The sequence below is a fragment of the Schistocerca nitens genome, chromosome 2 (genome assembly GCF_023898315.1).
Source record: "Schistocerca nitens isolate TAMUIC-IGC-003100 chromosome 2, iqSchNite1.1, whole genome shotgun sequence".
Taxonomy (NCBI): Eukaryota; Metazoa; Arthropoda; class Insecta; order Orthoptera; family Acrididae; genus Schistocerca; species Schistocerca nitens.
In genome coordinates, this window is record NC_064615.1 from 314,930,215 (window position 1) to 314,947,218 (window position 17,004).

At 41.5% G+C, this 17,004-nt stretch overlaps 1 protein-coding gene across 1 annotated transcript in view; it reads right to left on the reverse strand.

Annotated features, from left to right (window-relative positions):
* Positions 1–11,505, reverse strand: part of LOC126236083 (ATP-binding cassette sub-family C member 4-like) — a 251,908-nt gene extending 240,403 nt beyond the window's left edge. Inside the window, exon 1 of the mRNA XM_049945146.1 lies at positions 11,224–11,505. Coding sequence (XP_049801103.1) covers positions 11,224–11,297 — 74 coding nt within the window. The 5' untranslated portion in view covers positions 11,298–11,505. The remainder of the gene's footprint in view (positions 1–11,223) is intronic.
* Positions 11,506–17,004: the final 5,499 nt, after the last annotated feature.

A 17,004-nucleotide genomic window follows, 5' to 3' on the forward strand; every position in this document is an offset into this window, starting at 1 on the left:
GCAAGGAAATAAAATTTATGGTGGACATGTTTTGGGGTCAACAGAGGCCGACGTTGCACACGTCTCCATACTCGTACCTTCCGTTGAGTTCGTACCTCGTTCTCCTACAGATACTACATGACAGACCTTAGAAAGCAAATGTAAAATATGTACTAAGTATTGTTTATTAATATCAGCAACTAAAGCCTAACCAGTTGCTAGGTAGCACCTGAATATGTAACTCCAAAGAGATCAGAATTTTGCAAAATGCTGTGTGCTAAACATTCCTCTCCGGACCGTTAGCGCAAGAATCTAATGTTAGGTACGCTTCCACAGGAAAAGTACGTCCGCGGTACATGATAAACATTTGTCAAACAGGGAGCGCTAAATTCAGATCGTTTGCTGACGACAATGTTGCCTTCATAAAATTATCATTGCTAAAAATGTGAACGAAGAATTCATATGACATAACTCGCTCTGTTTATCCATGAGACCCAGAGAACAGACCCGCCTGGCTTGATGTGTTCCTTGACTTTCGGACCGAGAGAGCACAATGGTTAGCACACTGTAGTCTAATTAGGGGGGACGTCGGTTCAAAATTGCGTCCAGCCATCCTGATTTAGATTTTCCATGATTTCCCTAAATCGCTCCAGGAAAATGCCGGGATGGTTCCTTTGAAAGGGCACGGCCGACTTCCTTCCCCATCCTTCCCTAATCCGACGGGATCGAAGACCTCGCTGTTTGGTCCCCTCTCCCAAATCAACCAACCAACCAACCAACCTTGACTCTCCGAAGCATTTCCGTGCAGTTGCGCACTCTTGTCTACAGAACGAATTACAAGTGCACGAATTATCAGTCCCGCTTTGTAACTCGTTTCAGGTCTTCCTAGCAGATACAACAACGCGCCATACTTTACCGGGCGGGATCATCAAATGTAAAATTAATATCGGATGGACTCAAGAACTTTGAGAGCTTTCACTGTTCACGATATGCATAAATGACCTGACAGATATAGTCAGAAGCTCCGGAGAGACGTGGAACGACTAAGTGAAGCTAGCTGTTAGGAAAGCAGATGCTAGAACAATTCGTTGCAAGAATTTTCAGAAAATGTAATTCATCCACGAAAGGAGTTTCCAAAATCCTCGTTCGATCAAATCCTGCTCGTCCGTCTGGAACCCTTACAGGGTCAGTTTGTGAAGATAGGAGACAAAAACAAAAAGAGGCTCGTTTTGCAATGGGTTTGTTTAGTGACAGCTTCACTGAAAAGTTTGCCAAATTCCATGGTAACCACCACCAGACGGGCGCTGTGCAACTACGAGAGATTTACTATTAAAATTGCGAGACCGTGCTTTCCAAGATGTATTTCACTAAATGATTATGAAGCATCACAGAAATCAGAGTGCCTTACTGGTATTTTTTTTTCTTTCCGCGCACCATTCAAGAATGTGTCAATGTGCAAGTAATGATAGTTGTTAACGGAAGTACCCATCGTCACAGCCTTAAAGTAGATAATGAAACTTCATGGCAGATTAAAACTGTGTGCCGGACCGAGATTCGAACTCGGGAACTTTGCCTTTCGCGGGCAAGAGCTCTACCATCTGAGCTACCCAAGCACGACTCACGCCCCATCCTCACAGCTTTACTTCTGCCAGTCTCGGTCCGGCACACAGTTTTATTCTGCCAGGATGTTTCATATCAGCGCACACTCCGCTGCAGAGTGAAGTTCTCATTCAAGTAGATAATGGATTATAAATGTAGATAGAACGCATTTGATGTGGGTAAACACGAAATAGTGAGCATAAACAAAACAGGATATCCACTAGCGAACAACATGTGTTCAGCATTTGACGTGTTACGTTGATTAAGCATCTAAGGAGCAAAGCTCTAATGCAGTATAAATATAATATTTAAAAAGGAGATTTAGGAGACACACACTGCTTGCTTTCAAATTATGACCAAATACTAGGAAGCTTTATCATCAAGTAACGAAGGAATTTTAAATCATAAAATTAGAGGCTAACAACAGAGTGGGGATGCCAAGCAAATTTCAAGACTCTTGAAGAAACACTAGGCATTAGTCAAGAAATCTCTTCAGGAGCACGTACATACTACAGAGATTCTGCTGACACCATCGAGTATTTTATGTAACGACTATGTGGGCAGCACAAAGGATAAACACAAAATCGCAAAATGAACATGAAAGTGACTAACAGTAGTATTAAATACTATTTCATGTGCTTTAGAGTGATTTAGACGTAGTGATAGGACGATAGATGGCTCTGAACGTGGTAAGACTTCGAACAATTATTTCAGCAACTTTTTCAGGATAGAGTTTACGGAATTCACCCATGGAGCTTTAGAATTCTTAGAAAGACAGTGATCGATCAAAAATTAACTAGACTCCAACGCTAGACATTGTGATAGGCAGTATAACAGACGAGAAGTTATGAAGTTTGACACGGACGATGACGCAACAAAAGCATGCAACCAAGGGGATTATACTTTACTAACGACCAAGAACGCACTGGAAGCTTCTGTCGAAAGATTTTCTTATTGCTGTTGGAAGATTAATATTTTCTTCTCATTCGCCAAAATTGGTGTGGTCAGTTAAACTGTGAACAATTTCGTCATTCATTTATGTTGCAACGTGATGTAATTATTTCCAGTGAACATATCTAAATACACTATGAAAATTATTTGCAGTTCTAACTAGACATGTTTTTAATTTCATTACGAGAATTTCTACTGTTCGCGGGATATTTATAGACTGCCAATTTATTTTATTATGAGAGCAAATCAGAAAAACGGGATCTTCTTGCAGCAGATGTCTGTCAAACGGGGTTAGCGTTGAAGCACTGTTGTCCCGAGATTTTTTCTCTTACAGAAAAACTTTTCTCATCTCGACTGTTGATATTTTGAACAACACTTGAGCAAAAGACAGTGAGGTAGTGCACCGTTTTCTTTTGCATGGGCAGACGAGTCGCTTCTGCTGCGATGTAACTTCCTCTTCACTAAATGCGTTGTACAGGGTGAACGCCAGTAGTACTGTTATTGTGATAAAGTCATGACAGGAAAGTAATAAAATTACCGCTTGCTCAAATCCGACTCTTACTCTGAATATAATTTTGACATGTCCGTATCGTTAGAACATTTACCTTTCACGGACGGCATGTACATCAACACACAACAAGCCATCCGAAGGCGTGTAGCAGAGGGTACTTTTGGAACCAGGAATTGATTCTCCCCCCCCCCCCTTTCCCTCTTCCACTCGCTAACAGCGCTTGGGAAGAATGAGTATCGGTAAGCTTCTGTATTAGCTCCAATTTCAAGAATTTTCTCATCGCCGTCATTTCGAGAGATGTATGTGGGAGGAAGTAATACGTTGTCCGATGTTCTTTGAAACCACTCTCTCGAAATTTCAATAGTAAACCTCTCCGTGATGCACACAGTGCATGTAGCGTCTGCCAGAGGAGTTTTCATTGCAAATCTCTGTAACGCTATCGAGCCGACTAAACGATACCGTGACGAAATGAGCCGCCCTTCATTAGATTTTGTGTATAATCCTATGGTAAGGATCCCACAATGATTAACAGTGCTCAAGAATTGGTCAAAAAAGCTCCTTGGCCGCTTCTTTCGTGGATGAATTACATTTCCTTAAGATGCTTCCTATGAATCTCAGTCTGGGATATGCTTTCCCTACCATTATTTATACGGTCTTTCTACTTGAAGTCGCTCTGGATGGTTACTCGTAGATTTTTGTGGTAGATACTGTTTCCAGCAATTTTTCATCAATAGTGTAGTTTTACAGTAGTGGATTTCTTTTCCTGTGTGAGCGCAGTATGTCAGTTTTCTTTACGTCGGCTGCCAGAACTTATACCATTCATCAATCCTCTGCAGGTTATTCTGCAAATCGATACGGTCTTCTGGCGTTGCTACTTCCCTATGGACAACCGCATCATCTTCGAACAGTCTTAAAGAGTTTCCGATGCTTTCTAGTAGATCATTTAGATACTCCTATGTCTCACTCAGGAATTGTAAACAAAGAAACGGAAGGCGTATCAGTTCTGTGAATGAATAATTTATGTGGACATCCCATCTGTTAAAATCTGGAATCTATTATTCAATTTCTTCGTTTACTTCAGTTCCAAGGAAATTAGGGTGCTTTTGCTGTGCTCTGTGACGAGATTTAAGAACTTTCGTTTCCGCTAAACACAAGGTAAGAGCTGAAGCTAATCTCAAGCCTCGAACAGCACGTGATTGCTCTGATGGGCAAATGCGGTTTTTATCAGAAATTTTAGCATTGCAGAGATGTCATATGTAACTTCATGCACGAAACTTCCATTGCTGTGAGATTTTTTAACGAATAAAGTCTCATTCACTTTCGTGAACGAAATTATTGCTAATTTCTTCGAACCACATCACGAATATACGTACAAATGCAATATTCGCTTTTTCTGCTGATATTGTTTGTATTGTGGATTTTGTGATGTTGCGGCAGAGAAATCGTTACACTTTATGAGTGTTGCATTACAATAACCGTAGAAAGTTTCCAGACACTTCGCAAAATATTTACGAGCTAGAATTGTAGCAAGTGGCATATATATTTTGGCGCTTTATATTAACAAATTTTAAGTATCAACGCTTTGTATTTCACACAACAAAAAATACATCTTAAATCAAATATTGGATATATTTCACACCTGAAGATCAGACAGTACGCCGTCAAACATTCTAGCGCAGAAACGGTCTCGACAGAAACGGAAACGCTAAGCGTCGTTCGATACAAGGTCTCAAGCACGGATCGATATAGGAATCCCTCACAGCCTTTCTGGAGCAAGGTCGCAGCGGAGGTGGTTCGCGTCCGTCTTCCGGTTACCTCGCATGCTTTATCAAGACGAAATCTGCAGCAACGGTGATTGTGATGTGTAAATGGCAGCGAAAGGTAATTCTTTCAGATCTCATTTTTTCCTGGAGGAAGGAAAGTTTTTGTTGGTGTGGTAATGCTCTTAGATGATTTTTAATGATTTTAGATGCAACATTTATACAAAAGTATGTATCCGTTTTCAAAATGTACTTTGTACATTTTGCTTCATTTTATGAACTAAATTAACTAATTACAAAATATTCTCTATTGCAATAAATAGTAAAATGATCAATAATTACCATGCAAAATAGCAACAACAATATTCAATGATACAGTGGAATATAGCGATCAAACCACTTCCGTGTATTCTGATGGTCACGAGCTACTGTGCACTGCCGCACTGACTTGCTAACATTTTCATAATGATGCCTAATAGCTGGCAGCACTTGCGCATCATGAAAAGATTAAACATTCACAAATGTGTACCTCAGGCTTCCGTCGGGAAAATGCTTCTTTTGCAACTAAGACACAGTAAAAGTTAATAGGCACAACTGTGTCCATACAGTCTGAAAGAATTAAGCTAGCACACACTTTCCTGACCAAAAACGTGCAAACGCCTACCTAATCCTCAGCCAGATTTAGGACGCTACGAAGTGAGTTACAGTCTTAAAGCTGGCAAATGTCTGGTGATTTATTGTTCTAAAATACCACTGATATGCTATACACCACCAACAGAGTTAATTATGCGCCAAGTGACGCTCACTTGTTCTGATATAAGGAATGGAAAGACGATTTAACCTTAACGTCTCGTCGATGACGTGGTGATCAGAGATGGAACAAGCTCGAATTGGGCAATGATGGGGAAGGAAATTGGACGTGCCTTTTCAAAGGAACCACTCCGCAGTTTACCTTAAGCGAATTAGGGAAATCGCAGATGACCTTACATGTGGATGGTTGAGCTGGGATTTAGACCGGTCTCCTCATTAATACGAGTCTAGTGGGCCGTCTTTATTTAGATATTCGCGGGAGTGCACCGGTGGACAAGAACTGAGTTTGGCGCTAAGAGAATTTGCAGATTGTCAGCCACAGAGAATCTGTTGTCGGATGTAATTAACAGTAAATTCTCCCACAACGTCTTACGTTGCGTTCACCTGTGCACTTTGGACGATCCTATGATCTACATTGATACTCCGCAAACCGAGTGCATGGCAGAGAATAGGTGCCATTGTACCAGTTATTAGGGTATTTTCCGGTTCCAGTCGCGTATGGAGCGCGGGAAGAATGAATGCCTTGTGCGTGTTGCAATTATTGTGATCTTGACTTCAGGATCTCTATGTGAGCCATATGTACAGGGTTGTAGCACATTTCTACAGCCATTTAAAGCCGATTCTTGGAAATTTGTTAGTAAGCTTCCACGGAATAGTTTACGTCAACCTTCATGGGGCTGCCAGCTCAGTTTCTTGAGTATCTGTTAAACTCCCCAAGGATCAAACAAACCTGTGACCAGTCCTGCTGGCCTCCTCTCTGTACGTTCAGTATCCTCTGTTAGTCCTATCTGTTGCTGGTCCCATACACTCGAGCAACATTCTGGAATGGGTCGCACAAGTGATTTGTAAACAATCTCTAATGGCACTTCCCCTCTAGTCTACCAAGAATCCAGCTTTACACGACAGCCTATGCGATCATTCCAGCAAAAAAAAAAAAAAAAAAAAAAAAAAAATTCATCCCAACAAAGTATTGCACCCAGGTATTTGTATGTGTTGGCGGATTCCAATAGTGACTCATTGATATTATGGAAACAGGATACTACGTTTGTTTTTTGAGAGGCACAGTTTTACGTTTCTGAACAATTAAAGCAAGTTGCCACCACTTTGAAATCTTATCAAGATCTGACAATATTTAAGCAACTTCTTTCAGACAGTAGTTCATTATAGGTAACTGCATCTTCTGCAAAGAGTCTGAGGTGATTGTTAATATTTTCAGCGAGATCATTAGTATACAACGTGAACAGCAAGGGTCCCAACACACTTCCGTGGGGCACACCCGAAGTCACTTCCACACTGACGATGACTCTCCGCCCAAGATAACATGCTGCATCCTCACTGACAATAATTCCTCAGTCCAGTCACAAATTTCACTCTATATCCCTTATGATGGTACTTTTCACAATAAGCGTAGGTGTGGTATTAAGTTGAATGCTTTTCGAAAATCAGATACTGCGTCTATCTGACTTCCTTGATACAATACTTTCAGTAGGTCATGTAAGTAAAGAGCGAGTTGGGTTTCATATAATAGATGTTTTCTGAATCCATACTGGTTGGCGTGGAGGAGGTCATTCTGTTCGAGATACATCAATATGTTTGCACTCTGAATATGTTCTGGAGTCTACAACAAATTGATGTCGAGGATATTAGACGGCAATTTTTTGAATCACTTCTACCTTTCTTGTGGACGGGTGTGATCTGTTCTTTTTCCAAGAACTGGGGAATGTTTTTGTTCGAGGCATCTACGATACATTGTAGTTAGAAAAGGGACTAAATCAGCAGCAGGTTCACTACAGAATCAGAGGTATTCATCACATCCTGGAACTTAGTTCAAATTTAACGATATCAGCTGTTTCGCAACACCACTGATAGTAATGCTTATTTTACTCATTTTTTAGCAGTAAGGGGATTAAATTGGGGCAGCTTTCCTGGATTTTCCGTAGTAAAGGTACGTTTGAGAACGTAGTTAAGCATTTCAGGTTTTGCTTTACTACCCTCAGTTTCAGATCCTGTCTCATTCGCTAGGGGCTGGGCATTAGCTCTGGGTTTTGTGAAAGATCATTTGAATATTCTGCTACGATAACCACTAAAGGCTTCACGCATTGCTATCTTGACAGCCCAACATTTTATTCAAGATATAGCTCTAAACTTTGTTTTATACCTATTATGCAGTAATCCCCGATATTGCAACGTCAGCAACAAATATTGAAATGTATTGACAATCGGTACATACTTGCTATGAAACATTTTCCCATACCGTAAGAGGTTTACAATTAGTAAACACGTTATTTATGAATAAATCTGAAATCACGTAGGGTTGAAAAAGGGGAACAAAATTTTCAATAGCCTAAAGAAGTAACTGATTTTTTTATCAAACCAACTTTAGGAGCGTGATCGTTTGGTTTGCCCTGTCACGAGAACCTGTCTCAAGAGTTCTTTGCCGATTGTGCTGGTCACGCACAGATCGCAGTTCAGCTGAAGGCTTTAGTTCGCCATTATAGCCGTTCTCAGTTTCCCATTCCGGCACACACTTCAGATGAATATACATATGTGGAAAACTAAAATTTACGAACTAGGACCAGACAAAAGATTGTGTCGCCAACTGTTCAAAGGAAATAATTGTACAATAAGTAACAAATTCCATTAGTCTCAAAGAGCGAGGGGAACTATTTGAAACAAGGCTGAGATTATCACGGGGAAGTTCATTGACCCTTCTTAGCCTTATGTCTTAACATAACTCTGCCTCTCCTTATGAGAGGCATGCGTAAATAACTGACTGTTGTGCTTGCTCCAGAGATTTAGTAAGTGCTAATGTATGCCGATAAACTCGTCCCATGAAGTAACACGATTGATCAGTGCACAAGGATGAGTGCGTCAGTTTCTAGGTGGAGTGCTTTTCGACCTGCTTAATCTGAGTATTAACAGACCTTTAAGTGACGATAATGTGTGTGACAAAAGAATACGGGCGGCCGTCAGAAGTAAATATAGCTTCACCTGTCTTTCGCAACAAGTCCTATTTTGGACGTCGAGTGGTTGAATCATCAGTGTTTCGAAGCTCACTAGACTCGTGTATGTCACCGTGTGTCAACGACTTCCTCAGCCGTTCCTTGGAACAAGGTACTCAATAGCACATATGGGATCTCTATTATCCTACTATCATAATTTAGAAGTTACTACTTGCAGTTAACTCTAAGATTTTTAACCGGCTTCTGACACTCCATAACGACTTTACTCCAAAACTTAACTATTTATGGAAAATTTTAACATAAGTGAGACACTTAACTACCAGTAGACAAAAGGTTATCATGGATGCCCAGCTTCATACCTATAATTTACGAAGCTAACTTTTTAAGCAAGAGTAAGGGACTCATCTTATTACAAATACCATTTTATTTGTGTCAAAGTACTTACTAACTGGACAATTTTTATACAGTATCGTCATTGATAATAACCGTGGCCACTGCCATAGTCCATTACCTATGCCCCTATCCCTTGAACATCAGAAACAAAAAGCTCGAGAATACTACATCTTTAAGTCACATTGTTCACGCCGACGTTTTATAACCCTCTGTAAAGAATTATCAAAATTATGTGTATGGAAATGTATATATTAGTCGACTACAATGTTATTGCACCTGCGAGTGGTGACGCTACGATGGGCTTATCAGTTAACGAGTAATCTGTGTTTATAGTATACTCACAACTGACCTGAAAGCATTGACTTTTCCCTAGTCATCTCTGTACTTGTTTAATGTAACGTCACCGCTTCTTACGTGAACGACCAAGTGCCATTATATAGTGACAGAAGTACAAGAATGTATTAAATTCACCATTATTATTTCGCGTCGTTCGGTTCATTTTTAATGTTTCGTCTTCACACTCACAGCTAACGCGATCCCAACGACTACACTTATTCCAGATATTGCAGTTTAAATCTATAAAAGTACCTAAGTTTCACAAAGGTCTTCTGACGCCTTGAAAAATACGAGAATCTTACCGAAAGACTTCAAATAATATTGTTATACTAACGCCCGCTTTACACAGCCAAAGACATTTCACCAATCTTGCAAATCCAAGATTAAGGTCCAACTTTCATAAAGGATGTTTGAGACATTTATTTTACAGTGCAATACGGGCCTAACGCACAAAGACATGCCGTTCTATTACTGTTTATTGCTTCTGCAGCCCGAAGATTTTTGATGCTACTCTCCACTCTATCATGTGCAGGTCTGTTCACCTCCGAACAGCTACCGCAATCTACATCAGTTTGAACATGCTTACTGTATTCATATTTAGTTCTACAATTTTACCCCTCACGCTTCCCTCCAATACCAAACCGACAATTACTTGACGCCTCAGATTGTGTCCTATCAACCAAGTTGTGCCATAGGCTTTGCTCCCCAGTTGGATTGGGCACCTCAGTAGTTATATGATCTGTCCATCTGCTCTTTAGCATTCTTCCAAAGTACCAAATTTTCTGTTCTCACCTTGTCTACTATTCATCGTGCACGTTTCACTTCCGTACACAGCCACACTCCAAACAAATACCTTCAGAAATGACTTCCCAATACTTCAATTTATATTAGATTCTAACAAATTCCTCTTTTTCAGAAATGCCTTCGCTGCGCTAGGTGGTCACTCTTCTTCGGCCATTAGTTTATTGCCACTAGCAGAAATCTGCTACATCTAGTGTCGTTTCCTTATCCAAATCCCTCAGCAATGTTGATCTTTAATATACAAATGCCTCTAATACAATAAATGGTTACAATAAAATAAACAATCTAGTAAGAGATCTTATTCACAGTATCAACAAGGTTTAATGTTTGTCCTACTGCTTTACCACTAATTACTTTCTGCGTGTGATATACCTTTAATATTTTTCCAGCACTGTGAGGTCTACTTTCATATTTGCCTAACATTCTTCAGAGTATTTTTGTTCTGTCGTTGCAACTACAAAATACGTGAATTTTTCACCAGACGCGTTTCGCTTGATTTATTGCTTACATCGGGAAACGCCGTCTGCTAGCGCTTCGTTTTTCTGCGTTAGACACAGGTAATTTGGTCTCATTTTTAGTTCTGCAATACCATACACTTGTGTTTTTCACAACACACTTTTATGCACACCACTGCATTCTGTTTGTTTTTGTACCTATGTATTGTTGAAGCACAAAAACAGAACACAGTTGTGTGCATAAAAGTGTTTTGTGAAAAACAGAAGTGCATAGTGCCGCAGAACTAAAAAGTAGACCAAAATTATTAGTATCTAACGCAGAAAAACAACGAAGTGCTACCAGACGGTATTTCCCGATGTAAGCGAGAAAAAGCGAAAATCACCACCACTGATTCTTGACCTGATAAGCCGAAACGCATTAGGTGAGGAAAAAAAAAAAAAAATCACGCATTTTGTAGTTGCAACATCAGAACAAAAATACCCTCAAGAATTGTAAAGCAAGTACGACAACCGTGGCCGCACAAATGAAGCGTTTAATTGCCTAACTTAATTCTGTACACGCCGTTTCACACAAAACAAACTGTGCTAACACAACGTATTGCTTGACGGCGAAATGCACTTTCACGAAAGACGCGGGTATCGTTAATAGAATAAGGTGTACTTACCAGAGAACGGCCCTGGAGAAGGGATTGGCGCCCTTCTTGGGGTTGGGCTTGCTCTTGTAGGTCTTGGCGTCCATGTCTGGCGGCTGGAGTGCACCGGCTACGCCACGGGCATCACGCGTGAGGCAGTCCCGTCCTTATCTCCGCTGCGGCCCACGATCTGGCGCCGCCGGCTGCGCCCGCCTGCTTTATTTATACGCGGCTGCGAGGTTTTACCGTCCCCTAGAAAAGAAGCAAGAGCGTAACTGCGCGCGCGCCACTCGGTTGGACTTCGCACGCGACACGGCGCCGCACCGGACTGAACACAACGCAGCGTGGCGACGCTGCTCGCTGGCCGACCAATGACGCGCCGCTCTCGCTGCGAGCGCGCCGACCGCTGCGCCCCCTACCGCCGAAACCGGAAACCACCCCCTACCGTTCCCCACGTGTGCTGCCGTGAGCCGTCACTGCTCTGGCGCTGCGGGACTGTTTCGGGGTCCGCGTTACTGACTACACATCGTTTAAGAACTCAACACGTGCACCAATTTATCGGCCGACTGATCGATCGACCAATTTCTTGACAGCATACAAAAGTCGCGACCGACCGCGCTCAGCGCCGCCCTGTTGTAGTGATTTGCTTATAAGATTCTGAACATGGCTGCGCTTCAGCAACTGTGCATGCAACAACTTCAAAGATTGGTAATAACAGCCAACCAGCTCCTAAATACAGATTTAGTAAGCATTTACCATGGTTTCTTCTTCAGAAAGTATTGACCTATTGACAGAAATTACAACATTGTGTACAGAACACTTTTGGTCTCGTTAAAATTTAAAAAATGGCAGGAAATGTTTGCAAATAATTGTATTTCTTCATATGACAAGCTTTCTCAGTAAGACCACTTCCATTAGCATGATGCTTCACAAATTATAATGTACTACAAATGTTGCTGGGTTTGAAGGGAGATCAGTCACCACACGTGGTGACCATAGAGTAAATATCTCTGGAGTGAGCATTCACATGCGCAGCACAGATTTTGTGTTGTCAACATACATTGCCGGCCTGGTCACGTGTTCTCGGGACGTCGTGTATTTGTCCGTATAGCGCCCTGTATACAACCCTAGCACAGACGGATTCTTTTCGTACGTGTAGTGGATTATTTATATATGTTGCGCAGACATTTAAGTCCCATAGTGCTCAGAGCCATTTGAGCCATTTTTTATTGCTGTTAAAGTGTTTTCATAGGAATTCTGGTAACAAATCCGTATAAATCATAATTACGTTATTACCCTGTAACGAGCCACAGGAGACCACCCCTACCTTTTACTAAAATACTCAGAAAATATCCCTGAACAACCTCCGAAATCTTGTCCGTGGAGATCTGGTTCGCCCTACACACAACCTCCGCCTCCGTAGCTCAGTGATCAGCGTGTCTGGCTTTCTGGATGCTAAGCAGAGGACCCGGATTCGGTTCCCGTGATGCCAGGAATTTTTCCTTGGAGGGAGGCCTGGAATGGGGTGTACTCTGCTTCCTAAGGGACGTAGCGCCTCCAAAGTCTAGAAAGCTTTCAACTGCCGGGACGGCTGTGTGCTGACCACATGCCGCTCCGTACCGCATCCAAATGATACCATCGTCTGAGGATGACACGGCGGTCGGTAGGTCCCTATTGGCTCACCCGGGTCAGAACGTGACGGATATAAACTAAACCGGCATAGGAGAAAAACAAAAACGACGCACCACGAAGCAAATAACCGAATGGGACGCAAACAGATAGATGTGATGTACATCTGCAGACAAACAAATGATTTCTATTTCAGAAGAACTGGATAAAGTACTCAAGAGAAACAACTCCAAAAATTCTGGCCCTCATGCAAGCAGTTATTCGGCTTGGCATTGATTGACAGAGTTGTTGCATGTCCTCATGAGGGATGGTGTGTCAAATTCTGCCCAACTGGAGCGTTAGATCGTCTAAATCCCGGACCGTTTGAAGGAACAAAACACCTTTGGTTGTCATCCGCGGCGCCTATACAGCACAGCGGCACGTCGACAATATTCTAAGCGCCGTTTCATTGCCCTTTATGGCAAACCGTCCTGAGCTTACATTTCAGCAAGATAATGCCCGCTCGCACACGGCGAGAGTTTCTAAAGCTTATCTTCGTGCTTGCCAAACCCTACCGTGGCCAGCAAGATTGCCGGATCTCTCACCAATTGAGAAAGTTTGGAGCACTATGGGCAGGGCTCTCCAACCACCTCTGGATTTTGACCATCTAACATGCCAGTTGGACAGAATTTGGCACGATATCCCTCAGGAGGGCATCCTACAACTCTATTAATCAACATCAAGCCGAATAACTGCTTGCATAACTGCCAGAAGTGAACCAACGCGTTACTGATTCGCTCAATTTCTGAAGTTCTTTCTCTTTAATAAATTATGTAATTTTCCAGAAATGTTGTCATTTGTGTGTCTGCACATATACATTACATCTATCGATTTCTGTCCCAGTCGGGTAATTCTTTCGTAGAGTGTTTTCTTATTTTTTTCATCTCGCATAGTGCAAATTAAGAACGCGTTTCAACCGATTCGTTTCGCTTTATTTGACTAGACGTCTTCATGGATAATAAAGAGTTACTGTTCCTTTTCACATATTATGACATCTGTTTCTTTGTTTTTGGTTTCAGTAGAGACTGAAGTCTAAACTTGTACTGCGTATGCACTGTTTACCTCTTCTTGGCTTCTAGAAATGATTCAAATGGCTCTGAGCACTATGGGACTTAACATCTGAGGTCATCAGTCCCCTAAAATTTAGAACTACTTAAACCTAACCAACCTAAGGACATCGCACACATCCACGACCGAGGCAGGATTCGAACCTGCGACCGTAGCGGTCGCATGATTCCAGACTGAAGCGCCTAGAACCGCTCGGCCACACCGGCCGGCGGCTTTTAGAAACGCAAGTTGTCTTTACTTACATGCGGTTTCTATTTCAACTTCTCTTTTAATTTGAAAAGCTTTGCAATACACTTAACTTACAAAATTCCACTTCTATCTGCGGAAAAGGAAGCCTATGGTTTAACATCCAGTTAACAATAAGGTTATCACAGGCGGATTACAATTTCCTTTCGGGCAAATCTGGCGAAGGAAATCGGCTGTGTCCCTTTCACAGGAATCGTCAGGACATTTTCCTTAACCTGTTTACGGGAACTACCGAAAATCTATATCAGGAGGGTAGTACATGGATTTGAAGCCAGTATCTCCCGAACGAGAATCATGTGTGTTAAACATTCGTAACCTCTCTCAGTGTTGTTGTTAGTGTTTTGCACTCAGAGCTATGCTGTTGTGACCTCCAGTTCGAAAAAATAATGGCCTCCTAACGGCTGAGAGGAAGTGATAAGTGAATTTCCATGAAATGAAAGCCTTTTTAAAGAATGTGAAAGACGCCACAACTTTTTTTGGCGCACAGCTTTCAAATGCTGTCATATAAAAGAGTTTAATGACACTATTTCATTTATTTTAAATTTCATACACTCCTTGTTTTACCATCCTTTTATGGAGTATACCGCCGTATTAACTGATAATAGATGTTTATACAAAATAATTATAGATATAGCAGTTCTGTTTAGCAAATAATACGAAAGGTGTCCAGAATAAATTTCCACTCTATAGCCGTGATTTGAACAGAAAAAAGTCCCAGGTTCGAGTCCCGGGTTTGTGCACAGATTTAATCTGGCAGAAATTTTGAAGTCAGCACAACAGTTGTGTAATGAAAATTCATTCTGCAAACAATCCCTTAGGCTGTAGCTAAGCCAAATTTCCTCAGTATCCTTTCTTCTGGGGGTACAACTTCTGCGATGTATGCAGGAGAACTTCTGTGATGTTTAGAAGGTGGAACATGAGTTACTGGCGGAAGTTAAGCAGTGAGAGCGGGAAAACATGCTAGGATAGCTCAGTCGTTACAGTACTTGCCCACGATGGGCAAAGGTTCCAGATTCGAGTTCAGTTACGGCACACTGTTTCAAGTTGGCAACTATTCAAATGGCTCAAATGGCTCTGAGCACTATGGGACTCAACTGCTGTGGTCATTAGTCCCCTAGAACTTAGAACTACTTAAACCTAACTAACCTAAGGACATCACATACAACCATGCCCTAGGCAGGATTCGAACCTGCGACCGTAGCAGTCGCACGGTTCCTGACTGCGCGCCTAGAACCGCGAGACCACCGCGGCCGGCTTGGCAACTATTATACACGCAAACGTGTTCCAACTAAAATCTTTCACGGTTTTCGTAATATAAATCTTAAATTCTCACTAGAGCACCAGTAAAATGTTTTACATATTTTAGTTAACGGATAAGGAAGTATGAATACTACAACAATAAAAGATCTAGATGTGAATATTTGCCGATTTTTCGTACGTGTAGTGGAAGTGCACCCTCTAACTGTAACCAGGTCAGAGGAAACGCAGATTTTCATAGGACAGACGAGTGACTATACGTAACATTTTATTCATGCAATAATTATGGTGTAAACTGTTTCAAATCTGTACGTATAAGTACAGACAAAGCTGTATTGTTCAAGAAAAAATCCACTAAGAAACTTTTACGTAAAAGGCGTAATTATTGTATAGGAGCAAGGAAAGGGCGTTTGAAGATGAAGATATAAAACGGATTTCTCGAGTGCCTGATGCCGGTAGCAATTAATCTCATTTCATCTTCAAGTTCTCTGGCAGCTATTTGTGAAGACATTAACAATATTTATGTAATTAGTAATGATTATCGGTCAAATTTTCGAAACAAATTTCCTTGAAGAGTGAAACGCCTTTCTTCAAGTTTCCACTGCTTCAGATTTCTCGGTATTTCTATTGCAAGCCACCATAAGGAAAACAAGACCGTTATTATTCGCACTTATCTTCGCCAACGCTCAATATCTACAATTAATTCGTAGACAAACGGCAATTTGTCATTCTCATTGTATTGATTCTCAGCGTATCTTATGAAGCACAAGGCTATTAAAGCTGCAGAAATTCGGAAGAAGAGAGCTTAAATGTTCTCGTCCGGAAACGGTAAGTAAAGTAACTTAAGAAGCGCTGGCAAGGACATAATAATACCGCTGTGCACAAATATTCTGTGTCCAAAGGTTTTCCAAGACAAGCATTCAGAACGCACTGCGTTAGCCACGTTGCCGAAATGTGAGGCTGCGCCTTTCACAACAGGCGCTGGAATGCACTGTCTTGTAACAGATCGGAACCACTGGACGCCACTGCATCGCCTTTCCCGCTCATTGAATCGCTTGAAGCGGTATTGTGACGTAGCGCCAACGTCACTCACCTGTTCTATATTTAGCTACTGCTTGCAGGTCCCGTTAACGAGAGGAGTCCACACTCAGAAAATGTAAGCCAAAGAAAAGTTAGGTGCTTGCGTTTCAATTTCTTGATCACATTTTAAGATGGCTGTAAACGAAAATTCAGAAAAATAACTTATTTTCTGTCAATACAATCTGCAAAATTCTCTCTCATGAGATGTAAATTGAAACTGACAATGAAACTGGAAAGGTTTACAGGAACCGTGGTCTTCGACAGTTCGCTACAGAGCATTAGGGCCTAATGTAACTCTAATTCATTCGGTTTGTTATCTAAATTATCTTTGTTTCTGTGAAAATACCTTCACAATAAAGAAAAAGTCTGTAATATGCACCAAAAAGTACAACACAGACCACAGAGTAACGCAACAACTCATCAGACGAAATACGTACAGAGCTGTCGCTGTGGAACAGACATCCGGCCGGAGTGGCCGAGCAGTTCTAGGCGCTA